The sequence below is a fragment of the Passer montanus genome, unplaced genomic scaffold, assembly GCF_014805655.1.
Source record: "Passer montanus isolate IOZ18808 unplaced genomic scaffold, ASM1480565v1 scaffold8, whole genome shotgun sequence".
In the NCBI taxonomy this organism is placed as follows: domain Eukaryota; kingdom Metazoa; phylum Chordata; class Aves; order Passeriformes; family Passeridae; genus Passer; species Passer montanus.
In genome coordinates this window covers 296,390-323,726 of record NW_024373256.1, presented here as the reverse complement: position 1 = coordinate 323,726, position 27,337 = coordinate 296,390, and the positions used below count along the sequence as shown (strand labels likewise).

The window sequence follows — 27,337 nt, the reverse complement described above, 5'->3', positions numbered from 1 at the left end:
CTCAATGATTTATGTCAGGAAGAGCAAGTGACATATTGGGTCATCCTGCTCATCTCACTAGCCAGTATTTGTGCATTCCCTCTGGGATATTTGCCAGGGCTCTCTGATCCATCTCACGCTGTGGAGTTTTCCCCCTTTCCCTGGGATGGCAATTCCCTGATTAACATGTTTTGCTTCCAGAAAACTTTCTGCAATATTCAGTCTGCGTTTTCCTTATGTTAATTTCTTGCCTTTACAGCACCTGATTAATAACTCTGTTTATGCCACTAGAATATTTGCAGGCCACTGCCATTGATGCGGGGACACTTAATAGAAGAGAGATGTCTGTAGGTCTAATTGCTTAATGAAGGGATGAGGAACATTCTCTGTTCCCCTGGGTTCTGTAGGACCAGCAGATGTTCCTGTGGTCTGACTGTCACAGCTGATGATCCCCTGGGCTGGCTCCAGCTTTCTGGTCACCCTTGTGTCCCCTTCTGCAGGCTCCTTGTCCCAGGGAATGCTGCTTCCACAATGCAATCAAAAATGGGACAGGGTTTCTGTATGGGTTCTTACTGACTTGTAAATTAGGGTAAAAACCCGCAGGGAAGATGCCCAACAGTGAGTGCCTGGGGGTCCAGGTGTGTGTGTCCTTGGCCCCCCTGTCCAGGTGTGTGTGCATTTGGCACTCCCTCCTGTCTCTGAATCCGTCAGTTCTCTCTCTGTTTCCCCAGCTCTGGCTGTTCTTTTTGCTCCCAGCACGTGGCAGTTCCTCCTCCGCAGTCATGTAAAGCTGTGCATGCCCAGGCAGGGGCTGAAATCCAGCCTGATGTGCATTTCCTGGTTATCCAGTGGCACTGGAGGCTGACCTCCCTGTGCAGCCCAGGGATCTCCTGAGCCTGGAGATCAGTGTGGCTCCCTGCTGCTGCCCAGGCATCTCCTCCATGGAGCAGCTTGCAGGAGCTCGGTTCCCCTCCTCGCCTGAGACTTTGGCAGCCTCAAAGTAAAAAGAGGCTCCAAAAGGTCTTCTGACCCCCTGCAAGGCTCCCCAGCCTTCTTGAGTGGAAGGAAAGGATCCATTAATGTTTGGCTTCATTTCTGTTTATCAAAGAGAAAAAAGCTTTTGTCAAGCATCAAAGTGGTGATTCAGGACACAAAGCAACTGCTTTGCTGTGGGCTCCTGAGGAACCTGAGGAAGGAAAACACTTGTTCAAAATTCCCCACTAAACTGGTGAATCTGAATACCCCAATTTGTTAAAAGAAGAGGATCAAGAAATCCCTATCTGCTGCAAGCCTCTCTGGAGTCTGGAGCTCTACCCAGGTCTGAGATCCTGGACAAGAAGGATGCCAGCATTGCACCCTGAGGGGATTTGGGACTCCAGGCTGGAGCTGGAGCCGGAGCCAGCTGTGCACAGAGCCCTCAGACAGACCCGAAAGTCCCAAACAGGCTGAAGCAGCTGCAAGGGAAATGTAAAATAAACATGTGGCCTGAAGTCCGGATGTGCAGTTTATTTTAAAACCTAATAACTCCAGATAATTGATAGTGGAGTGCAGTATTTTCCATGCGTTGGATTACGAGCGTCTGTCGCTCACCAGAAGCTGTAACCTTGAGCTATGAGACATTATTGGCAGTATTTAACACAAATCTGTTTTCCATCATTGTCAAATCCCACTTCAATATGCACCACAGGAAGAAAGCCGAATACTAAATTGATTTCTCTAATGGGAAGTGTTCTTCAGGAGATACCGACCTGTGTGGAGATGCATTAATAGGATTACAATGGAACCTTTTTATTTTGCTTTATTTTTAATGGAGATTTCCTATTCTGGCACACCTGTGAGATGCTGCTTGGCCACAGACATGGCGAGTCAAAGGCAAGGCAAGGCAGCATACCATGAGGGTCTGCTGTCTCTGGAGATGTAGCTCCTGAACGTGGGACTGTTACTGTGGCTGCAGGGAGCAGCCTGGAAACAGCAGCATTCACCAAACACCAAAGGAGAGCTCACGTGGTGCTGCTGACTGGGATGAGGTGCTGCATCCTGCTGGCACCCGACAGTGCCCAGGACATCCCTCCTTCTCCTGACTCAGCAGCCCTTGGGAGGGCCTGGAGGAGCATCTGGAGAGAGCCCAGAGTCAGCTGGAGCTGGGTGTGGAAGCCAGGGCTCAGCAGCAGCCTGTCCCAGTGCTGGTGCTGTGCCCAGCAGCCAGTGGCCACAGGCACCAGGTGACCAGTCTGGGGCTTGTTGGTGCCCAGCAGGCAGGAGGAAGGTTTGCCTTCTCCCGGAGAGTGGGAGTTCTGTAAGCGACAAGGTAATTACTTTGCTTCAGCATCAGCTGATTGACAGGAAGCTAATTGATATTTAAAAAGATAGTGTTTGTTCTGCCTGGGCTGGAGGGAGCCCCATGAACTTCTCTCACTTCCTCCTGCTGACCTTGCCTGAGCTGAGGCTTGGCTGGGAGTCCCAAGTCCGGGCACTGAAACCTCCCAGCTCTATGGGGGTCTGTCCAGTGGGATGAGGAGTCAGGAGCTGCACCCACCCCGCAGGGCTGGTGGCTGTGCCTCAGCCCTTGAACAGCAGTTCACCTGGCAGCTGCTGACTCACACATAGCTGGGCACATGACAGTGCCACACTAAAATGTCGCTGTCAGAGCTGTGGGCTACCGCAAGGTTGTTTACAAGTCTGCCTGGCAAAGCTGGACCTTTCCGTGTGATATGCTGAGGATTTATGTCTGTAAATATTGAGGGATGTGTAGGAGGCGTGACGAGTGGCGGGGCCGGGCAGGGCAGACCCTGTGCAGGCAGGAGGTTTGCCCCCACAGCTGCCCTGCAGGGCTGGGTGCTGTGCCCAGCTCAGGGTCCCAGTGTGCAGCGGCTCTGTGGCACACGGGGGCTGGGCTGCACTGGAGGATGCTGTGCAGGCAGGGAAGAGCCACCAACCATTTGACAAACAAGGCTTTACAGATTGACAGGAGCACATTACATGTTTCCAAAGGCAGTACGGTATGCTCTGGAGCTAATTTGAAGGAAGGTGTTGGATTCAGAGACAATGCCGCTCTGGCATACCCTGACATAACTGATGCTGTTGCCGTGGCAACTCCCAAATCTTGCCTTCCACTCTCAAAACCCACCTGGGTCTCCAGCTGCCCCGGGAGCGCACAGGGCTAGTGCTGCACACCCTCCCCCTGGGCACCTGCCTTTGGCTTTGGTCAGCAAGGCTCATCCTGCTGCTCCTGCAGCTCCAGCCCATCAGTCTCTTGCACTGCTTTGCCACAGCTGCCCCACTTCTCTGCTGCCTGTGCAGCCCTGGGCCCTGGGTAGGTATAAACAAGCTGCCACTGTGATGGATAAGAAAATCACAGCATCAGTTAGAGCAGATTATAGCTTTTTTCTCCCCTGACAGGAAGGAGATGTCTCTCCATACAAGCCTGAGGTTGCTCAGGGCAGCCACAACCTTCATCCGTCACTGCTGGTCCCCAAGCACTCCTCATCCAGAGATGCATGTGGTGGGAAATGCATCCACGTGGGCTGAGGCTCTTAAGGTGATCAGAGCTGATTGAGACCATGCTGCCCTGAGCTCTGTCTCAGGCAGGAAACTTGTCCTGCTGCCTCCAAAGAAGCATGGCCTGTCCCTTCAAGCTGCAAAAGGCACAGCAAATACGGAGAGTCTGGAAAAGTCCCAGGTGACAGTGGGAAAAGTGATTTGGCCCAGCCAGCACGTGTGCCCAGACTGGCTGCAGCTCTCAGCCCTGCTCTCGAGCCCGTGCAGCTGGGATGCAGTGTGAGCACCTGCCTGTGGGCAGCCGTGGTAGCTTCAGACTGGCATCACCAGCTGGAGCCAGAGGAGCTGGGTCTGCCTTAAAGCAGGGTGTTCATGAGCAGTCAGGTATCACAGAAACATCTGATGGGATTACTTGCGATGCTGAGAGTGTTGGGTCTGCTTCAGCTTTGTCCTGTGCTCAGCACAACCGTGAAAGGCAGAGCTGCCAAGTGTCCTGTGTGGTAGAGCCCCTGGAGGGCACGGGGGTCACACAGGAGCAGCAGCTGAGACTGGGCTGGGGTTATTGTTCTGGCAATGTGAGCAGGTTTCCCGGGAGGAGGGTGCCCTCCTGGCAGAAGCTGTGCGGGCAGAGCGCGCAGATGTGCGGTGCTGGCGTGGCAGCACACACCCATGCCAGAGACACCCCTCCTCGCAGGGCCCCGGCGACACTGGGGCCACTGGGCTCCGGGAGGATGCCCTGCTGGTTGTGTGGGAGCACTCTGAGGGGCACAGGCCGTGCAGCGTTTGCTGGGAGTGCAGCGCCTGTCAAGCAGCATTGATCCGGGTCTGTCTTACCTGAACGAGCCGCGGCCCCGAGCTAGTGCCAGGAAGTCTTTCCACTTAACAAGCACAATTAGAGCTGTGACACAATGGCAGGAAAGGAGCTCAGCAGCGGTGATTAATGTCCTCACACCTCTGTGTGCCACAGAGGGGCTGCACGGCTGCCTCTGGTGCAGGATGGCTGACCCCAGCCCTGCTTACCTGTGACACCTGTTTGCTGGAAACTTTCAAGAAGCTTTCAAGTACAGAGGAGAAACATTTCCTCTAGGAAGGTGTGTGGAAATGCAGTGCTTGCTGTTGGAACTGGACCTGTTGATGTTGTCCCTGCAGCCAGGATGCAGGACAGGCAGGAGCTCGGGCTGGGGCAGGCGTGACGTGGTGCTGCCCTGCGGTGGCACTGGGATGTGCTGTGCCACAGTGGCTGCCTGTGGCAGGACAGGGCACAGGCTGGCATGCTGGTGGCACATGGTGCCACTGTCAGCTGGGATGGAGCCACTCATGTTACACAGCTGTTTCCTGCTGAGGCTGTGCCCATTTTCCTTCCATGTAACCTGGGGCTTCTTCAGCTCCTTCCCAGCCACGCTGTCCCAGTGCCACCAGCCCAGTGTCTCTGCAGGTCGTGCCTGTGGTCCCAGTGGAGGGACCCTGCTGCTGGTGAGTGCCAGAGATTTCATTGTCTCTTTGCTAGTGGACGTGGGCATTAACATTATTATTTTGCATAGTAATTGGTGGCATGTGTAGCAAGGAGATCACCATGTGAGGAATGAGAAGTGAAGAGGTTTATCCTGAAGCAGGATACTTGGGGGTTGAAGCAGGGTGTTTGAGTGCCATGAATCGATGCTCTGTGGCCAGGAGCCCACTCGGTGTGGGGAACCTGCTTCCAGCGCTGCCCTGGTTGGGCTGTGGCTGCCTGAGCAGCCGGTGCAGTTCGGGGTGCCAGCCCCGGGATGGCAGGTGCCCAGCGCCGCTTGGCATCCGCCACAGGCAACGGCGGGCGGAAGCTTTCCCTCCCACGACGCCATACGGAAAGGCTTCTGTCACTGTGCCGCTGCAGAGAGAGGAATTTAAAAGTGTGACAAGGCAGGTTCCTCTGAGCTGCCTCCAAATACCCGCCTAAGAATAGTGTCTCCTCCAGAAGGGTGGCTGGCTCCAGGCTCCCGTCTCCGCGCTCCCAGCACTCCATCCCTCCTCCTGTCAGCCTGCGGGCTGTGACCAGCTGCCGGGATCGATGTGTGAGGGGCGGGCTGGGATTTGGGAGTCACACAGCCTGCACGGATCTTCTGCAACGTAAGTCTGCACTCCACCTGCACAAAAGCAGAAGTCATGGATTTATTCCTCAGTTCCTTCCCCTGCTAATAGCAGGCCCTCTGTGATGGCTCTGCCTGTGATGTCTGGGCACAGCAGCTTTACCAGGTGATAAACCTGGCTCAGTGAAGCCAGACTTTATGTCAAACACGCTGATGTTCCCCAAGCACAGCCCCAGCAGTGTGCAGCCTGATGCCAGCCATGCAGCTCATGGGGTTAGGCAGTAGAGCCCCCACGTCCTGTCAGTGAGATACTGCAAATCTGGTGTACGTGGCATGAGAGAGGGGGAAAGAAGCTGGCAGGGGCTTCCTCCCTGCTGCCTTCCACTGCAGACATTTACCTTTGAAGCAATGTGCTGGAAGGTTTCCTTGCTGATTAAAGCTCAGCATTAGTATGCAGATGAAAACGTGAATCAGCCTAGATGAGGCTTCCTGGGCAGTAGTGGAAGTCAAGGATTTAATCTAGCCTGATCTTGGACATGGTTTAAACTCCTCAAAACAAGAGCACGTAACCTGCTGCAAAGGTTTCATTTCAGTAAACCTCCCTGTCAGCAAGCTCCAGCAGCCTCTGTTTGCCTTTGCAGTGAGGGTGGGCAGAGGTGAAGGGCCTGGCGTTGGTCCCTGCACCCCGTGCTGCTGCAGCAGTCCCCAGCTGCTGCCAGGACAGATCCTGGCATCCCTCTGTGCCCCTGGGCTGTACTGCTTCACTCCAGCACCTGGCTGAACCTGTCTGTCTGAAATGCAGTGCTCTGAGCCTTCAGCCAGCTCCAGCCGAGCCACCACAACCCTCTCCAGGACTGTGGTGATGAGCAAGGGAGCTCACTGCTGCCGTTCAGGGACCTTGAGACCTCCCTTCTGTTCACCTTCTACTGCTTGTTGGAAAGCCCTGCTTCATGCTCTCCCTGTACCTTTGCAGGACCCCACAGCTGTTTATGGGACCAGGACAGCTCCAGCCATGCTGGAGTTCTGAACCTCATCCTTTCAAGTTGTAGTATTTATTCATGAGAAACTAATTGTCGTCTCTATGCCAGGTTCTGGAATTTCTCCTGCCAAATCCCACATACATCCCTTTGATACAGAGGCCAAAGCAGTGGAAGTGCCAGCTAAGTCCCAAGTTTTGATGAGAATTTGCAGAAGCTCAGATTGCCTTGAGAGTCTCCAAATCCAAAGAGAATTCATGGGCTGCAAAGTCAATGAACTGCCCTGCCTGAGGGTACTTGGGGCAGGGCAGGGGTGATGACTTTGTGTTTGGTGGCCACAGCTGAAGGAGCAGCTCACAGCCATGGTGGGGCAGAGAGCAGTGGTCCTGCCTTGTTCCGGGGGAGCGTGGGGAAGCACGGGAGGATGCCCTCAGCAGCTCTCAGGATGGCAGGTGGGCACAGCCATCCCCGGGCCCCAGCGCAGCCAGGCTCTTTCTGGGCAGCAGGAGGAGGGCAGGCAGAGAGGGAATGTCTCTGGACAGAGGACCAGCTGACTTGATCAGCGAGCACTTAATTAGTCTCTGTGTTAAAGCCTCCATCCACAGCAGCTGTACACAGGAGCTGTGGGGACAGGAAGAATTCTTCAGCAAGAACAAGCAGTGAGACTGTGGGCTCCCAGACCTTCCCTCCAGAGCTGGAAAGCCTTCACACCAGGAGCACAGCCAAGAACTGCTGGCAATGCCAGGCAGCCGAGCACAGCCCTCGCTGCTCCATCCTTATGCATAAATTACCTCCAGGCTCTGAGCTAAACAAAGGGCCCTGAAATAATTCTGCATTTTAATAAAGTCAGCATTCGTGCCACTGTCGTCCTTACAGAAAGAGAATTTGCATTTCCTTCTGCCAGCTCGCCCCACACAGCCTGCTGGCACTGAGGCCGGTGCACTCGCCTGTGTTCACACCAAGGACGACGTTAGATTTTGTTTCTTAATCACTGTGACACCAGAAACAGGGTAGAGCTGCCCAAAGCCCCAGACTAGAGAGCACACCAGTGTCTCCAAAGCCCTCCAGTGTTCAAGGGTGTCTGAAAAGCAGCGCTCTCCAAAACACTTGTGCTGGTGGCTGTGCATCTCCGTGTGTCCCCCTGGTCCCTCTGGCAGCAGCCTGTGGGCAGGCTCACCCCATGGCTCTGAGAGCCGGGCAGGAGGAGCTGGTGCTTGCACTGCTGGTCTGTATTCCTGTGAAATCCAGAAAGAAACAAACCGCAGTTTCTCCCTCCCAAAGGGAAGGGATCCCCTGGGCTTGGAGTCTGCCAGCAGCTGTGCCTCCAGCAGGCAGCGAGCACTGAGCAGACGAGCAGCACCAGGATTCTGTGCAGGTGCTGGACAGGTGCTTCCCCGGGCAGCAGGGCAGAGCCATGTCTTCCCTTTGATGAGCCTGTCACCCCTCTCATTCCCCTTGTGTTTCCATGCTGGACACAGGGGCTTGTCTGGCCTGAAGCACGCTGCCTGTCCAGCTGGAGCTGAGTCTGGGGCCAGAGCTCCAGAGCGTGTCCTGCTGAGGGCTGTGGGGCTGCTGCAGCAGAGAGGCCATTGCCTGCTCCAGGGTTTACCCCTCGTTCTGTGAGGGTCCCCAGCCCACACAGCTGTGTCCCACCAGTGCTGAGCACACCTCTGGCTGCAGCAGTCCCTGTGCATCCCTGCAGGGTGAGACCACTGTGTGTCCCTCTGCCACCCGTGACCTCCATCCCGCTGCTGGCGCCTGCGCCAAACCCTGCTGTGGGGGATGGCTGCGATCACAGCTTCCAGCGTGTTCAATTACTGCCAGTTAATGATGATTAATCTACAATTAAGGGCCTCTAAAGGGTAGTGTGTCTGTTAAATAAATATTGATCTTTCATTTGTGGCCACAGATATATTGCCCCAGTTATGGGAAGCACTGCAGCAGCAAAGCCGGGCTCTCCCAGAGAGAGATTCCCCACAGAACCCGAGCTCACAGGGCTGTTGGGAGAGTGGGGGCTGCCCAGTGCAGGGGCCTGGGCTTGCCTCGTCTCAGGGCTGGACAAGGATCATGATATCTGGGGTGTTTCAGTGCTGACTGGAAGCGCTGGGTCCTGTTGGTCCTGTTCCATTTGCAGAAGGGGTGTGGGAATGGGGATGCTGGAGCTGCTGCTTCTCTCTTGCATGACCCTTAATTTGCCTTGTAAAGTAAACAAATTGTCTAGAGGCTCCACTAGCAGCCTGACAACAAACTCCACACTGAATATACAATGTGTTTTCCAGCCCCCTCTCAGCCATGCTCTGGAGTGTCTGGCCAGCGTGGCCATGCCACTGCCCACACATGCATGCCCCTCTGTGGGCTACCTGACTTCTGTTGGTCTGAGCCCACTCTCCAGAAGGTATTTTTCTAAAAATCCCTTACCAATTACTTGTTAGCCCTATGGCTCTTGCCCTTTTCTGAGGCATTGACCTCAAATAAACAAAGGCTACTTCAACCATTTGCCAGAGCCATCCAGTCCTGAATGCTGGAGCTCAGCAGGGATTTCTGCAGGAGTGTAGCACTCTTCTTTCTGACCTGTGATTCTTCTCCACACGCAGATGGGGTGGAAACACCATCCCACGCCACCTCCAGCCGTGTCCCAGGCAGTCCCTGTGTGCCCTGCTCCTTCTCCTGAGTACATGCCCAATCACTGTTCCCTCTGCAGTGCATTCCTTGGAAGCAGACTCACCAGGAGAACACTCTCTGGCTTTCTCTTTTATTTGAGGCATGTGTTTGGAACAGTGCTTTTGTTCCAAATGAACACGTTGATTCATTCAGAAGTGCAGTTTCTGTTTTTGAATCAGCAGAGCTGTTTATGCTCACAGTGTCCATAAAACTGTTATTTTAGTCCTGACACTGATGCTTATGAATAAAATTTAGATCTCATTCAGAAGAACATTAGCTGTAGCTATTTGGCTTCTTGTTAAAGCATTAATTTTTATTGAGACCACATTGCCAAGCAGCTCCTTCTGCATCTTGCAGCAACCAAGTACCTCGAAGTGGAGACTTGGGTAGGAGCAGATTGCAGCACGTGTCCCCCCGACCCTCGGCTCCAGCCACTCCATCTGCAGTTGCTGGATGGTGGTGGGAACCTCCCAGTTCCCCAGGTGAGCAGGGCACAAGGAGCAGGGCACCATTCTCAGGGGAGATGCTGGGGTCTGCCAGAGGTGACAGGAGCTGACACAGCAGTGCTTGCTCGTGCAGGGTGGATGTTGGATGTTCTGGTGCCAATTAGCTCTCCTATGTATTTATTGCACCTTTTTGCTCGAAGCAAGCTGTTAAATGTCAGAAACACTTTAGCATTTTAGCAGAAAGATAATTTTTAATAGATTCCACCTACAAAAAGGAGCTGACTGGCAGAATATTAAACTCAGGGAGATTTATTTTTACTCTGTGCCTCCAAACAGCTTGAGATAACCATTTTTGCATGGCTCCTTGCTGATTAATGCTGCTGTCTCTTGCCTGTCCTCCTCACATGGTGCTGTGGCAGCTGTGGTCTCTCACATCCCATTAACCTTGTCTGCAGAAGGGATACCTGGCCAAAGCAAAGAATTAGCCCTTGTAATTAGGAATGTAAACATCTCGCACTGCCTGCTAACATCCACACATCCTTCCCTGCCTGCTACCCATGCTTGTTAGGGCAGGATACCCCCAGACAGGCTATTCCTATCATCAGCTTCCCACATACCAGCTTTCAATACTTTCTAGTTGAAGGAAAACCCAAATAAAGCTCAAATCAAACCCAAAGTAGCTTTGGTTCTTCAGGGACTAAGGTGGATGTTCTGTCAGTGCTGGTTTTGCTCTCAAAACGTGCACTGGCAGCTGGTGGGGTTTGCTGGGACTGTGGAGAGTCTTTCCTCTTCCTCAGCAGAGCTGATGGATGCGGGGGATGCAGGCTGGCACTGGCCAAGCAGCTGTTGTTAGTGATGGTGCTGTTTGTACCCAGGCACTGCAGCTGCTGGCACAGCACCAGGCCAGCCCCAAGTGCTTCCACAGCACTGCCTGAGGTCTTGCAGGGATGTCACCGGTCACCTCTGCTGTGGCCCAGGTTTGGTTTTTGGGTGAAGCTGTATCAGTCTGTTCTCAGTATGAGCAGTGACTCCCTAGTGCAGGATGGAGCAGTTGAGTCACTGTTCGTAATAGAGCAGCTTCTGAAAATTCAGGTGACTTTATTTGTTTCTTGGTGATATAATGAGCTGTTTTGAGTGATGCTAGATTTAATGGCTAAATCAATGTGTGTATTTAGTGTTAGCCTTTATTTTAGCACTAAGTGACATGAGATAAGCAGACTTAGAGAGTGTTAATTGGTTTGTGTTTAGCATTTACACTAATCAGACTGTGCAGTGCTGCCCAGAGCTCTTCAACACTAGTAATTCTGTTTATCCAAACCAGGAATTGTTTACTCTATTGACTGGAGTGGCATCAGGCTGTTTTTTCACTCACTTGGATGTTACACTACATGTGTGAATTAACAGAGAGCCCTGGCTAACCCTGAGTGGTGCTGCACACAGCGTGTGGGAAAGGTGGCTGAGCAAACCCTGCTGAGACAGAAGGCAGCAGGAGCAGCAGGACAGCCCTGCTGCCTCGGTGCTGCTGCGAGCAGGCGGCAAGAGGAGCTGCCCTCCCTGCCCAGCCCTCTGCCACTCGCAGCTCCCATCGCCCTGCTCCTGCTGGAGCTCTGGGCAGCAGGGTCACAACACTTCCCATGGGCCAGCGCTGCAGGGCTGTGACAGCTTGTGGGCTGAGATGCTGGGGCTGGGCTCTCCAGACAGGGGAACTCCCAGGGCAGTGTGGATGTGCCAGGACCCTGCTCTGCAGTTGTGGCTGGGCTGCCTGGCCTGGGCTCACACCCACCCTGTACGGGGAGCAGATGTCTGGGCAGGAGCCCACCAGAGCATCCAGGAGCCAGCCACAGCACACTCTGGCCAGCCAGCAACACACAGCACGGCTGCCTTCAAAATGGCTTGAAAATTGTCTCACCATTGCTCTGTTCCCATCACCTGGCTGGTTTTATTAGAGTTGGTTTTGGATCATTTAATTTTTATCTAAACATTGACTTCCCAGCTGAGCTCTTGGAGAGCTCTGGCTCCCTGGCTGCTGCTGAGCCCCTGGAAATGGAACTGCCTGTAGGATGTGCTGACAGCCCTTGCTGCTGCTGGGAGCTGCCTCCTGAGCTGCCCCTGGCCCTTCCCTGTGCAGTTCCAGTGCTCACTTTGCTCACTTTGCCCCTGACCCTTGCAGGGCTAGGTATGATTCACCTGTGAGAACCCATGCTGTGCTTCCCCAGCAAGGATGCTCTGGGTAAGAGAGGTCAGACATGCCACAGGCTGCTGCTGCTCCAGGCTGCTCTAGGCTGTGCTGGGAGGCACAGCGAGATGAATTCCCTTTTATTTTCCAAAGTGCTGTTTTACTGATTTCTGCCGACCAGCCCCAAACTGGGCTGCAGTGCCCCAGGTGCCACCCCTGGGGGTAGTGGAGAGAGCCCAGAGTCAGCATTATCTGCAGCTGCAGCAGCGTGGTGACAGTCCCTGGGATGGACGTTAAATCACTTGTGAGGGCAGGCAGAGGGATGTCACTGGGGCTCAGGGAGGAAGCTCTGCGGTACCGCTTGCACTGACTGTGTGATCCGAGTCAGAATGAGAATCATAAATCTTGATTATTCTCTGTCTCAGCTGATTTGAACCAAATGCCTTGGACAGGGATATAGTTCACATCTCGCTGAAAACTGCAAAAAAACTGATTAAATGTACAAACTGATATCAATAGCACTCTATCTCTGTTAATGCCCAAACTGTCAGAGTTTGGGGAGAGGATCCTGTGTGGGCGGGCTCTGTCCCAGCCCAGATCAGCTTCCTGAGGGGTTTCAGGGCAGCTTTCTCCCCACTGTTACTTATTTTGGTACTTCGTTCCTGCAATTCTGGCTGTTATTATGATGCTGTCAATTACAGATGGCATCTCTGATTCTGATTGCACTTTGCTTACAATTAAGCATCCTATAGAAAAATGGAAATGCTGGGTCATTAACATAGTGTAATAATAAGGTAAACCATTCAATTATGGAGGAAAAACCACTTTGAATAATAAGGATATTGTATGCCTAAAAGACATTCAGATGCCAGTGTATTACCATTCTTGCATACATAATAAATGAACTTAAACCCAAAAATAATCAACAGAAGCAAATAATAAATAGCTGTGTCCTCGGTAGCAGCCTGGCTAGCATCACTCCCTCCAGGGGCAGAGGAGCAGCTCTTGGGGGGGAATGGACGAGTCTTGGATCTGTGTAGTCCTTGCAGTTGTTTTGGGAGATGCCTTGGCCACTGCAGGACTTGTCTGGTGCTGGAGCTGACGTGGTTTCCACTTGCATGGGGAGGAGCAGAGAAGGGGCTGGGGCACTGGTGTGCATTGCTGCAACAGCCAGGGGAGCACTGGGCTCTGCCTGGGGCATCTGCTGGGCTCCAGAGGCTGGATGCAGACACTGGTCCTCTGTAGATTAAACAGTGGGATGTTGTGCTATGGGCAGTTGAGAGGCTAATGCAGTTGGGAAGATCTCGCCACTCAGTGTCTCTGTGGAGGGATTTGGAGCTGGCTTTGCTGGCTGCAGCAGCTGCTGGGAGCCGTGACCTGCGCAGCTGCCCCTTCAGCTGCTCTGCCTGCAGCACTGCTGGCTTGCACGGATCCGTCTCACTGACAGCTAGGACAGGAACGGGAAACTGCAGGTGTGCAGGTGCAGAGGGTCATGCTCTGGCCACCACCTCTGACCTGCCGGGGCTCCTGCGGCAGCCTTGATGGTGGCTTTGTGTGCAGCCTTGTCGCGCTGGTGCCGCTGGCAGGAGGGCAGGAGTCCCTCTCCATGCCCGGCTGCCGGCCGTGCTGGAGCTCAGCGCAGGGTGTGAACGATTACTGCTGTTTTCACCCTCTTTGGCAGTATCGCTCCTCCATAACAATTCCCAGCCTTTTAGCTGCTGATGGCTTACCTATTACTCTGGCACTGCGTTAGGATAACATCCAGATACATCTGAAGAATAGAATTTATTTACTCTTTTCCCTGAAAAGCTTTTAGTATGATACAGCTGTGGTGCTTTCACTTAGGCAGCCATTATTGCCAGGATGTTTTTCCCTTGTAGAATTAAATTTTCCAGAAGATGAAAAAGGACTCCTCAGGATATGCAGCTCCAAAGCACTATATTTTAATATTTTATTTCCCTGGCCTTCTTTGGGAAGGGCCCATCCCATCCTTGGGAAGCTGGAGTGATTTGAACCACGCAGTTGAGTCTGATCAGTGTTGGGTGTCAGCTGCACGGTGTGCACAGAGCTCTCCCCATGAGTTGTTGCTTTTCCACATCCAGCTGGCTGTTCCAGGTACTGCAGCCTGCAATACCAACAGCTTCTGTTACTGAGTCTTGAAACTCCACAGGCATCACTTAGCAACCAGGGCTGGGCTGGCTGGGAGCACTCCTGGGTGGAGGGGGAGCACTCCTGGCTGGGAGCACTCCTGGGTGGAGTGGAGCACTCTGCACGGGGGTCCGAGTGGGCTTGGTGCTCTGCTTGGGGCAGGAAGGACACGGCTGGTGCTGGGGGTACTGCTGCACGTTGGTATTGATCTCCCAGACTGGGAGTGCCAAGGGGGCAGGAAGGAGTGTGTGTGGTGGCTGCTGCCAGCAAGGTGCACTGGATTGCATGTTCAGAGAGGTTTCTGTCCTGCAGAGATTGCATGTGCATCGGCATTGCATGTAGCTCTGCCCATAGCTGAGCACGGCGTGGGGCAAGAAAAACCAGTGGAAAGTGAGTGAACTGGCACTGAGTGGGCTTGAACTCCTGTGTTGAAGGGAAATCGGGACTGGGAGCAGACTAGCTTGACTTGCACATCCTCAGTAAGAGGAGGCAGGCTTCACCTGTGCCTGCCCGAGTCCTCATTCCAGCACTTTGCTGTAACTGTGACTAATATAGAAATTAAATCCAGTAGACAACTCTAAGAGATTCCCAGGGAATAGGACCATGGGCTTCTGTAGGGAATGGTAGTGAGACTTCATCAAAATAACTTTGACAGCAGAGGGGTTAGAAATACACATTTCCTGCCTTTTTCACAACCATAGCTGACTGCTGACCAACAACAAATCTTGGGCCAAACTTGTCCCTGGTCAAACAATGTCAAGCACTTCCCCATCAGGAACCCCACAGCACTAACCTGAGCCTATGCAATTTGTGTGAGAGCTGTTCAGGCAAGGGATTTGGGCACAAGGCAGCAGCCACGTCCCAGAGGAGATCCACTTGAGGAAAGAACAGAAGAAAGCAAGATTTAGCATTGAGATCATAATTTCAGATTACATTGTGCAAGTATCAACAGTCTATACTCATGAGAACCTTGGGGAGCACAATGCTGCAGCAGCTCTCCCAGCTAGGCTGATCAGTGAGGGTTGGTTTTAATTGCAGTTGAATGGATCTAACCTTGTGATGTCTGTTCACAAAGCATTGCCAGATTAATATAGGTTCCATAGATGCTTCTGCTAAAAGACTTTAATGGATCAGCTTAGTACTCTGCTCCATGATTATAGCATCCCTACCCACCTATCATGCCTGAGCCAGATGGTCCCAGTGAAATCAGAGCATATTTATATTTTTGTCTGCTACTCAGCCACCTGCCCACTGATTTTGTTGCATAGTGGTAGGAGGAGAGGAGACTTCCTGGTGCAGTTTGCCCCCTTGCCCCTTTCCCTAGCCCCGGTACGTGCCCCACCTGCCCAAGGAGCCCGGAGGAGTTGCAGGCTGTCCCTCGGGGTGCCAGGGAGCCTTGCCCGGCCGTCTGGAGGGCAGCCACGTCCTGGACAGCGGCAAGGCTCCGGCCCCTGGCGCAGACAGCCTCTTCCCAGGGTGCTGGGGGATGTTTCCAGTTCCGTGGGTGATGAGAGCCATTAAGAAGGTACAAGTACTAAAGAGGTCTTGAGCGATGCCTATAAAACCTTTGAATCCTTGACAGAATCAATATCAGGTTCTCAGGAGTAACTTCTTATCCAGGCCAACTTAAGCACATGCCAATGAGCCGTTAAAGATTTTGCATTTTGCAGAGACACAGAAGCCCTTTCATTGGGATTGTCGGACTCTGGACTAGGCGATATTGTGAAAAATCACGTTAGGACGGTCTGTGCTCGCAGGCTGTGCTGTGTGGCTGCAGCGGGGCTCCGGGGCGCATCCTGCCTGCAGCCCGTGCCTCCTGCGAGGGGCAGCGCCGACCCTGCCCAGGACAGCAGGCGGGGAGGCGGGAGCAGGAGCTGTGCCCCGTGCTGTGGAGCTGCTGCGGGCGGCAGCTGCGGTGCAGCCCGTGCGGGCAGCAGCAGCAGCAGCAGCAGGGCAGCCCGTGCGGGCAGCAGCAGCAGCAGCAGCTGCAGGGCAGCCCGTGCGGGCAGCAGCAGCTGCAGCAGCAGGGCAGCCCGTGCGGGCAGGGCCCGCCGTGCCCGGCCGCCGCTCGGGCACCCCGCTAGCCACACGGCTTCCACTCTGGCATCTCGGTTGCCATGGCAGCTCCGAGCTGCCATTCTCTGATCAGCTCAGCTCCCAGCTAGTCAACACGCGTTAGCACCTGCGTTGGTATGGCAACCCGGCTCCGCGCTGCATCCGGCCGTGCTGCGGACGGACGGACGGACGGCTCCAGGCGGCCCTGGACGCGCTGGAAGAAGGGCTGGCCCTGCTGAGGGACACTGGGGCACTCCCGAGCCCCAGCTGCCTCTTGTTCCCTGGCTGCATTGGGGTCCGGGGCTGCACCCCCCCCGGCTGCAGCATCCTGGGCTCCCGCATCCTGCCTGGGGACAAACTCAGCAGGGACACGGCTGGCACCGAGCAAGGACATGTCCTTGCACTCCCAAACTGCCCCCCACAAGCGTGTTCTGCATGGACAGTGAATGCGTTTGGAAACTCTGGGAAGAGGGAAAGCAACAGTGCTGGCAGCCACTAATTTGGGGTTACAAGCCCTGCAAAAGCAGAATGCAAGTCACAGAGCGGGGTGGTTCACCCCCTTCTCCCAGCCACCAGATTCCTAACCACTGAACTCTTCCAGTGAGTCTCCTGAGGATAGTTTGTGTTCCTTTGGCCCCCAGTCTGAACTGGCAGCTGCTTTTCTGAAAGGGCTTTATCATTTATGTTCCGTGTTTTTTAACAGACATATGTGAGCTGTTTGAATTAGAGCAATGTGAATCTATTAGGCAGCGACAGATGCAAGTTTTGTGTCTCTTATTAGAAGGGATTGGCTTCTGAGGTTTAGTGATGTGCAAAGGATTGGACTTTGGAGAGATTAAAATTATTTTCAGCGTTAAGCACAATGTTTCTGAGCTAATGCACTCACTCTTGAATATAGATTCACAGACTGAAAAGATTATAAAACATTAAACCTATGTAAATTCAGCTGTAAATTTATGTTTGAACAAATTCAACAAGAGATTTGACTCGGGGGCTTATAGCAAATGGGTTCTGCTTTTAATGCGTACTGCGGGCTCAGTTGCAATGCTGCTCTCCCCTTGAAAGTCCCACGCCTGCTGAATTACTGGCAGGTCACAGCTGACAGCTCAAGCAATTATACTGGAATGTGTTAATAATAAAAAGAAAAAGGATTCATGTTTGTCTTTTCAGAAGACAAAAGCAGCTGTTTGCTCCACCCCAAGGAGCAGCAGAGAAGAGCTCTGTGGGCAGGTGACACTGGCAGCACCTGGCCATTTCCTCTTTCCATGGCAGCTGTGCAAATCCTTGTCCTCCTCTGTGATTCCCCAAGCCCTGGGAGTTGTTATGAAGTTTTTTCTCTTGTTGAGAACATGAAAATACAGTTAACAAAGACTCCTTTTGAGTGGGATTGCAGGAAACCTGCAGCATGGTGAACAAGCTGCCTACACAGAGATAAATGACAGCTGTGACTGAAGGAATAAACAAGATAATCTGGATTTAAATAAACCACAAGGGGATTTTGGCAACATGCAAATTCGCAAATTTATAAAATGTATCCTTTGAAAATAAAGAGCTTGTTTGAAGCCAGCAGTTAAGAGCAATTACTACAGCACATTTTCCCAATGAGGGCGTCTGCTCCAGGCCAGGGCGGGCGGGAGCCAGCTGTCCTGCCTGCTGCCCACAGAGGCTGGGGGCCTTCCGTGCACGGAGCAGGAACCTGCAGTGAGAGCAGCCCCTGTGCAGCTCAGGCGTGCACAGAGCAGTCTGCCCCTCCTCAGCCTCTGAGGAGCGCTGGGGAATGAACAGGAAAGGAGAGAAATATCCAAAGCCCAAGCAAGTGCTCAGTAATACGTATTGGGTCTTCTGCTTGGAGGACGAGGTGATTCCTGGGTCCAAGGCCAGCATGACCGTTTAGTTTTGGCATTGCACAGTGCAGTGGTGCTGCACCAACAAGCACAAGGGGATGACGCCCGTCCCGTAAGGGAGCAGGGTTTGCTCATGCTGTGTCAGCAGAGATCCTGCAGTGGATTGTTGTCACTGCTCCCCTTTTCCAGGTGAGCAGTGATGAAGAGAGAGGAGGTGCAGGTGGGAGACACCAGTGGCAGAGCCATGAGTAGACGTGTCCCATTGCAACACTTCTCCTCCCTCTGGAGGCATGTCAGGTGCAGTCGCTCCCTGGCCGTGCATCTTCAGCAGCCAGACTGGCCTCAAAAGGGACACAAACACTGCAGGGAAAGCCAAAGTGTGTTCCAGAGGGAGCAAAGCCCTAGCCCCATGCTGCAAACTGCTCTGCATCAGCCGCTGCAGGAGAGCGCTGCTCCGCCTGCACACACAGAGCTGGTTAGAATTCTGTCGGCACACACGCAATTAGGGCAGAGCACATGGCAGCAGCTCTGTGAAGGTTAACTGCTCTGAGGAGCATTCCTGCCGTGCCAGAGGCTCGGTTGCTCCAGCTTTAACACCCCTGTTATTCCCAGCAGCAGGAGCTGGCCGTGCAGTGTGCTGCTCTCTGTCTGGCAGCAGTTATCGTGTGCCCCCGGCTGCACTCGGGGCACCAGCCCCAGGGCTGCAGGCTCCAGCCTCCTTCACCTGCACAGTGCAGCTTGGCTCCTGCCCAGCAGGGCAGCACATGGGGGGAGATTCTGAAACGCAGCAGAGTTTGGGGTAAAGCCTTTCTGTATGTATGTCCCAGAGCCACAGTCGCTCCGGGCTCTGCAGGGCCAGGATGTCCTGAGGACAAATTGTGGCTTCCAGCTTTATGCTTAAAACTGTACAGCAAATGCTGAATCTGCTTCTCCTCCTCTTTTCCTTGATCACTGCTTCCCTGTTTTCTCTCCTCAGGGCCAGCCCATCCATCTATTTGTCTTTATTGTGCACGGAGTTAAACACAGTCCTTAAATGTGGCAACACTTCCAGATTATTAGCTCTGCAATTTCTTGGCTCCAGTTTATTATGGTAACATTATCTGAAGGGGCAGTTGTAATTAACATGTTTATTCATGCTTCTTTTATGAACCCCCAGTGTGTTTGCTTTATACAAACCAAAGCAAATGCCCTGGGGCATCTGGTGCTGCTGTGGGGAGCAGACACCACGGTGGCTGCTGTCCTTGCTGCAGGTGGTGTACCTTGGTGGTGGGACTCCTTGCTGCAGGTGGGTCACTCCCCATCCTCCCCTGCCAGCTGACAGCCATGGGCTGTGAGAGTGGGCACGGAGCAGCGCTGCTGGGGCAGCCCCTCCACTCCCCCACCCTCGCAGTACAGCAGTGGGCACCCAAGGGCTCATCTCTGATCGTACTGTGGGTCTTGCTGGCATGTGCATAGCCATAAAAGCTGCTTCCTTCCCACAGGGCTGTTAAGGCCCCGTACTGGATTCCCCAGGGAAGCTGGTCTGTAATTCTGCAGCATCTGCAGTCCCCAGGTGCTCATATCCCTGTTAATATTTTTCTTAATTTTTCTTAAAGGAATAAATACCTCAAGATACATCATTCTGACTAATCCTTGCTCCCTTCATGTCACTGCTGCCCACGTGGCTGATGCAAGGCATGCATGAAGCACCAGAGTGCTCTGGACAAAGACAGGGTTGAGGCACCTTGTTGTTGGGAAGGCAGCTCCAGTGGGACCTGATGCCATGGGGATGGGCTTTCCCATAGAGCCTGGCCACCAGCAGGCTGGCCCTGAGACAGGGAGTCAGTCCTGCAGCCCTGCAGGCCACATTGCTGCTACTCAGACAGACACTGCTCAACAGGAAAGGCTCTGCAACAGGACAGGGGCAGCCAGGAACGCCAGCCTCTTCACCCAAAATGCTGAGGACACTGGCAGCCCTGTGGCAGCAGCAAACCCACCCTCACTCTTGCCTTGGCAGGAGACCCCGCATCACCCCTGCTCTCAGCAGAACAAGCCTGGTGGGCTGGATGGCACCAGCAGTGAATACACAAATTACAGAGGCGTAAAGCCAGTTGATGCCTTTAGCAGTCAAATATGAGGTGACACTTGACAGGCACATCTAGCAGGCTGTGCCTATCATCTGCTTCTGCTCCAGGCTTCAGCTGTGTTATTCCTGAAATGGGTCTTGCTGGGGCCCAGCAGTTTGACGTCAGCATTACTGTGGCTGTCGCTGCCCAAGGTGCTCTCACAGAGCCATTTCAAGCCTATTCATGTTATTTCCTCACCATATGTTTGTACTAAAAATAGTTGCAGTACAAAGGGATAATCCTGCAAGGCCATGGGCATCGCCATCCTCCGTTCTGACACAGGAGACCTGCCCAGTGCTGAGAGTGCTTCCCCGGGGCAGCGACCCCGTTCCTGTCCCTGGCACTGAGGCACTGGGGCTGGGCGTGGGCAGCAGGCAGGTCCCTGGCTGTGGCACAGCCTCCAGCCCCGCTGCCATCTGGCAGCACAACAGGTGTGAACGAGGCTGTGACACTCCTGCAGGGGGCATCTTGTGGGTCCCTTCCAATTCAGCTTATTCTGTGATCACTTAAAACCCTCTGGCTGGCTATGATAATCCTTGACTGGTGGCACTGGGACAAGAATTTACCTCTTCATTTTCTTAGACATAACTGCTATCTCAATGCAGTTTCATTTTACAATATGGTAATATGCTATCCAGGAAAATCTTGCTACATGCTAATTTATCCAGTAGGCAAATTCCTTTTGGCTAATAAAAGTGCTTGCACGGGAAGCTCAAAACCCAGCAGCAATTAATTATTGACAGAGCATGTGAATTAGAGATAAAAGAAAAGTCATTCTTTCTCACACACAAGATAGTAAATAAATTTAATTATTGTACTAGAAGCAAGGGATCTTATTCTGTATTAAGTTTTATTAGCTGAGACGTTTAAAAGCATGTCATCATAACAAAAAGGTCCTGTGTAATCCGAGCTGCGCCGCTCCGTACACGGCTCTGGAGTGAATAGGCTTAATTGAGCAAATGGGAGCAGATGGCTTCTGAGCAGGCAGGTATTGTGCAGGTTTAGTGTCAATTAGCTTTGGTCTGCACATGCCTGTGGCAAATTGTCTGCATAATGTGTCACCAAGGCTGACTTGACATTTTGGGTGCCCACCTTGGCCAGGGGCTGAGAAGAAACAAAGCCAGAAGGACTTGGGTCTGGGGGTCACAGACAGCATCTCCCCTCCTGCATGTCCCACCAACACCTGCACAAGGTGCCCAGCCTGCCCGGCCCCTCGCTAACCCCCTCCTCTGCTTTTGCACAGGAACGTGATGCCCAAGACGCTGGAGGGCCAGATCACCATGGAGAAGACCCCCAGCTACTTCGTGACCAACGAGGCGCCGCGGCGCATCCACTCCATGGCCAAGGACACCAAGCTGATCGTGGTGGTGCGCAACCCCGTCACCCGCGCCATCTCGGACTACACGCAGACCCTCTCCAAGAAGCCAGAGATCCCCACCTTTGAGGTGCTGGCCTTCAAGAACCGGACTCTGGGGCTGATTGATGCCTCCTGGAGTGCTATCCGCATCGGGATTTATGCCCTGCACTTGGAAAACTGGCTCCAGTACTTCCCCCTCTCCCAGATCCTGTTTGTCAGTGGTGAGAGGCTCATCACTGACCCAGCTGGGGAAATGGCCAAGGTCCAGGACTTCTTAGGCCTCAAGAGGATTGTGACAGAGAAGCATTTTTATTTTAATAAAACGAAGGGGTTTCCCTGTCTGAAGAAGCCAGAGGACAGCAGTGCTCCCCGGTGTTTGGGCAAGTCCAAGGGTCGAACTCACCCCAAAATAGACCCAGACGTCATCCACAGACTGCGGAAGTTTTACAAACCCTTCAATGTCATGTTTTACCAAATGACAGGCCAAGATTTCCAGTGGGAGCAGGAAGAAAGTGATAAGTAGAACCACAAAATCAGGAAAATTTTTTTTTGTTTTTGGGATGTGAATCATCATTTGAGACCCAAAACTCTCTTGGGGCCAGAGGCTCAGCCCTGTGTGTAACAGGCTCTTGTGTTGTCAGGGCTGCAGCAGAAGCCGCCCCACATGTGCAGTTCTGGAACTGTAGTGGCCTGTCACCTTGGGCTGTCCCCACCACGGCGCCGGGGGTCAGGGGCAGGTGGGAGGAGGAGGAGGCAGGGGAGCACGGCTCCTCAGGGTGATGGGGCACTTCGTGTCGGCGTTTCGCTGCTGGTGTCCCCCTTGCAGCCAGGCAGGCAGGTCCAGACCTCCTGCCATGGCAAGCTGGCAAGAGGGTGGCTCCCAAAACCCAGCACTGGGACAAACCCATAGATTTGATTTCTCCTGCCCTGCACTTTAGTTTTGCCCAAACAGCAGCATCAGATCTGGTCAATTCAGGCCTTGTGCACTCACATGCACACTGGTCTTTGTGTGTGGAAGGAATAAAGCCAGTTATGCTGCAAAGGAACTATGTACAGGAACTTCATTTGCACCAAACGATTCAATTACTTCTTGCACTAAAACTAGAATTTACCAAGTGCCACAGACACCTGGTCTCAATTCTCCTCTGACTGATGGGTGCACCTCCACTGTTGGAAGAGAGTTGTTCTTTCTTTGCTGAGATACTCAGTGAGATCAGAATTGGGGTCTCCCCAGGTCTCCACCCTCCTGGAAGCTGAAAGAACACTCCAGGCTGCCCAGGAGTGAGCCAGGCTCCCACTGCCCAGCCAGGCTGCCAAGGCACAGTGTGATGCCACCCGTGCCCACACAGCACCTCCTGGCCAGGCTGTGCCATGCCCTGCTCCAGGTTTGGAGCCAGTGTGGCCAGTGGGGACCGAGGGGGTGGCTGCAGGGTGGAGGCCTGGGACAGCCCCAGCACGGGGTCTGACAGTCAGGACCCCTGGCACTGCCATTCGTTTGCACCTTGAAAATGCAATCCCTGCTGCTGGCTGTGGACAGCTGGGGTCGCAGAACAGGGAAGCAGCCTTCATCTTACTTCAGAATTACAAAAGAGCAATTAATTCCCAGGGCAAGCACTGCTCAGCGCACAAAACCTGTGCTTTCTAGTGGAATGACCAGGTCACCTACATTTGCAGATCCTGGCAGAAATTATAGAATAAACCTACATCCCCAGTCGATCACCCAGTGTCATCAGCTGTTTGCTGGGCCCAGCAGACAGGAGCAGAGCTTACACAACTGCACAGTTCCACCTCCACTGCTGCGGGAAACCAGGCAGAGGGGGAGCAGAGGTGAAATGCAGAGCTGCTGAAATGGTCCCGTGCATGGTGATTTCTCAGGGCACTCAGATACTGCTGGCAGCTCTCTTTGCTCTGATGAGGGCTAAGGCTACCTCCAGTTGAGGTGTATCCTCATGAGAGCCCCCTCACGTGGGGCAGGTCTCCAGAAGAGGTGCAGGAAGGGGTTGCTGCGGGAGGACCAGGACTCGGTTCTGGTTGAGCTGAAAGAACTCCCTCCAGCTGCAGCTAACCAGATGAAACCACTGTTGCATTCCCTGGGTGACAAGCTGGCCCTGCTCAGGGTTCCAGGCCTGTCGTGTGGCTCACTACGCCGTGACTGGTGCGGTGCCTTGCACTGGATGAGAAGAGCTGAAGCCATTTGGACCATTTGCTGCGTGGCCCGTGCTGGAGGGACACTGCGAGGTCCCTGGTGACATCAGTCAGTTCCCATCAGCCTGGTCAGATTTAAAAACAGCTCCTGACATAGCACAGTTTTCACCAACCCACAAACTCCCAAATTACTACAGGAAAATTGGAAGTATATAATAAGAATAATCTTATGGTGTTTCACACGTTATTGAAATATCAGAACAGGTCCTACATGAAACCTGCTGCTGCATAATTTGGTGCAAGATGCTGAATGGAGGACAAGGGGCTCCAGAGGGATGTCTGGGAGTCTCTGCCTGTCTCTGGAGCACTGCACCCAGCGTGGCATGGGGCTGGGCTGGGGGCTGGGCCTGGCTCTGGCTGCCTGGCAGAGGGGCTCAGCTGGGGCTGGGGGCTCCTGGGTGGGCTGGGGACACACTGCCCCCTGCGCCCCTCCGCCTGCCCCCCACACTCCCTCCCTCATTGCTGCCATAGATTCAGAGGTTTATTTTTTATACCAGACGCTATCTCCAGCTCGGCAGGAGCTGATGGGTGCCCACTGGGAGGGGAGACCCTGCTCCTCTGCCCCGAGCGCCTGCTCCATGGTCTCCAGCCCCTCAGCAGGGTGGGACAGCACACTGCAGCCCCACAACCCTGTCCCAGGTGCAGCTGAGGTGCTGCCAGCGCTGCAGTGCTGGGAGGGAGCAGGGGCACACCACTCACCCTGGGCTGGGGCATGGGGACTGCGGTGGGGGCTCGTGTTATTTTGTTTTGCTCTTTGGAAATGCGCCCCATTTATGCCCCACTGCAGCTAGGGCTGGATGGGGGAATTATTTTCTATCTGGCCAGAGAGAGGCCTGCCAAATGAGAGTCAGGTTAATAGCACTTTTTTAAGAAAAACTATTCAAATGTCAGCATTAGAATACACAGGAAATTGAATTTTGTATTTGGTTTCAATTAGCAAAGCATAAATTATATTTAATTTTATACACAGACTGAGTGATTCATTGTTCTGGAAAAGCTGGTACTTTCTGGTTCAGAGACTGGAAATGGAGAGTGGGTCTGTTCTGAATCTTACTTGCTGTGCTGTCACTGCCCCCCCAGTGCGTCTCTGTCCGTCAGTGTCTCTGTACCTGAACGATGTGACTGTCCTGAACTGAACCCTGGAACCCCCAGCACTAAACAATAAATCATTGTAGCAGCTGCGTTTCTCCGCTCCGTTTCTCTTGGCCCCCCAGCAGCTCCAACACCCCATGAGCAGGAGCCAGGACAGGACAGCGCTGGCCGTGACCTGCCAGCCCTGCTGGCTGCTGTGACTTGCCCACGGGCCATGGCCCCGCAGCCAAAAGGGCTGGGCAAGGCACTGCTGCAGCCAGGACCAGAGAGGGGACCAGGGCCAGAACCAGCTGGGCCAGCCTGCAAGTCCTGGTGTGGGGGAGAGCGTTCCTCACTCACCTCTGAGTTTGGGGTGCACCTCCCAGGGTCACAAAGAACAAATCCCCGAGCAGTACCTGGGAGATTTCACCTGCTGCTGATTGAGGATAAATCAGTGGTTAATAAAAAGAGAGGGATGAAGGAGGGCTGGCTGCCAGGGTAAGAAATTTGGAGGAAAATTTTTTAATCTTATTTTGTGCGCACAATTTCCTGCTTGTTTGAAAAAAGGTTATTTCACAGCATGGTCCTATTGTGTCATCTGATAAAAACCACAGAAAAACTTTTATCGACAAAATTAGGAAGTAGTGAACTATAAAATTGCTAATTATTTTCTAGTAAATTTACTTTTAAATAACTTTAGACACCAATTACAGGCACCATTAAGCACCATTAACACTGGGTATATTTACCAAACAAGGATGGAATACTTATTCAAATCAAGATCATTTTGGTGTAGGTTCTGCTGTTTGGAAAGCAGCCCCCTCTCACCAGACGTTTAAAAAGCCATCAGAAGATCAATTACACCTCAGGTTCCTCATCTTTGAGCGTTGGTGTGATGCAATTCAACCCTTGAAGGAAACAGCTGTGAGCAGGAGCTGATGTCCTGGGAGCTGCCCCAGCAGTGCCCGGTGCAGCACAGGGCTGCTGTCCTGCTGTCCTGCTGTCCTGGGGCAGTGACTCTCACACTCAGCTGACCCAGCCAACGCCTCCATCCCTGCTCCCAGCAGGGTTATCCCCTGGGCACACCCTCCCAGCAGGATTATCCCCTGGGCACACCGCTCACAGCCCGGCGCGCCCTGTGCCGCTCTCCGCCGTGCCGCTGCCTCCCGGGTGGGATCTGCCCTGCCATTAAATCACAAACAGGGATTTCTCGTTGGCCCTGCTCTCCGCAGTGCCCGCAGCCGTGCCCCGAGCCCCCGGTGCCGGACACCGCGCCGGGATCAGCGCCCGCGCTCGCCTCCTAATTGGAGGTTGCCAAGCGGCTGTCAGAGAGCTGGCTGCAAAGCTGCTACCTGCTCCCACTTTCCTGCTGTCATCTTTGACATCCTCATTATTTATTAACTGCCCGGTACCCAACAGGCTGCCACTGATGCAGAGATGCTGGGATTATGCAGGTTCGATATGCTGCCTGCCTCCAAGGTCACGTCCTCCAGGATGTCTTGCAAACCAGATTGAAGAGGTACCAGCAAAGATGCAACATGTTCTGTATTGCTGATGCCAGATTTCAAACAGAGCCCTTTGAATAAGGATGACTTACTACATAGCATCACAGAACCATGGAATTGTTTAGGTTGGAAAAGGTCTCCAAGACTTTTAAGTCCAACCATTCCCCCAGCACTGCAGAGGCCACCACTGAGCAATATCCCCAAGTGCCACACCTACATGGCTTTTAAATCCCTCCAGGGACAGTGATTTCATCACTTTGCTGGGCAGCCTGTGCCAGGGCTGGAAGCCCTTTCCATGGAGAAATTTTTTCCTAATATCCAGTCTAAACTGGGCCTGATCCCTTGGTTGTCTTGTAGGTGCTGTGTGATGGTACTCAGGGTGATCTGGTCCTTAAGCTTCCTCAACACCAAGGCCAGACTGACAGGCCTGTAGTTCCCTGGAGGAATTCTGTGCCCTTCAAGACTCCCAAGGAAATCTGTCAGCCAGGCTCCTCAGCTCAGCCTGCCCTCTGGCCACACAAGAAGGCAGTTCTGTTGGTCCCTCCTTACTCCTCCAAGAACCCAAATACCATCATTTTGGGTTCTCTGTGCCCAAGATGGGCTCTGAGCAGATGGTGATATCAGGCCCTGCTGCTCGCTGCTCGGAGCATTCTCTGCAGCAGCAACCAGGGCCCGGAGTGTCAGGTGAGAGATCCTGCACCAGCTGTCATACGTGGGACAGGGCTCTGTCTCTGCACCCGAGCCCAGGGCGATGGCAGGGTTATTTATCCCTGCAGTGACCTGTTACAGCTTGGTCAGCAGGAATCACCCTGCCCTTGGCCGTGCCTCCCTGGCACCGTGCCCATGCCCATGACCCTGCACCTGCAGTGCTTTGGCACCCTGTGCCAACAGGCCATGACATCCTCGGCAGAAAGAGCTAAACAATCCTTCACATCCCAGATTTCCTGGAGCCCTGTGCTTGGCGTTTTTTTGGTTTTGCTAACCTCAGAAACTCTCCCTCTATGAGTCACTTGCTGGGAGAAATTTATGATTAGAAAAATTTTGGTGCCTTTTAAGATGCTCTTCTAACTTCTAGTACAGGAAGAAATACTTGAGGGTCACATCACAGTTACTTTATGCCACCAACAGGGATGTTTTGAAGTATTTAGCTGCAATATAAGGACTAATAACAAATCTCAGTGCTTGCCCATAAGTACTTAGTGCAAGGACAGAGGCTGACAGAGGTACCCACAGACTAACAGATT

The 27,337-nt window shown here is 53.3% G+C and overlaps 1 protein-coding gene across 1 annotated transcript in view; it reads left to right on the top strand.

Moving 5' to 3' along the window:
* HS3ST4 (heparan sulfate-glucosamine 3-sulfotransferase 4) overlaps positions 1-22,358 on the top strand; it is a 51,187-nt gene extending 28,829 nt beyond the window's left edge. The window contains 1 exon segment of the mRNA XM_039732674.1: positions 21,199-22,358. Coding sequence (XP_039588608.1) covers positions 21,199-21,835 — 637 coding nt within the window. The 3' untranslated portion in view covers positions 21,836-22,358.
* Positions 22,359-27,337: the final 4,979 nt, after the last annotated feature.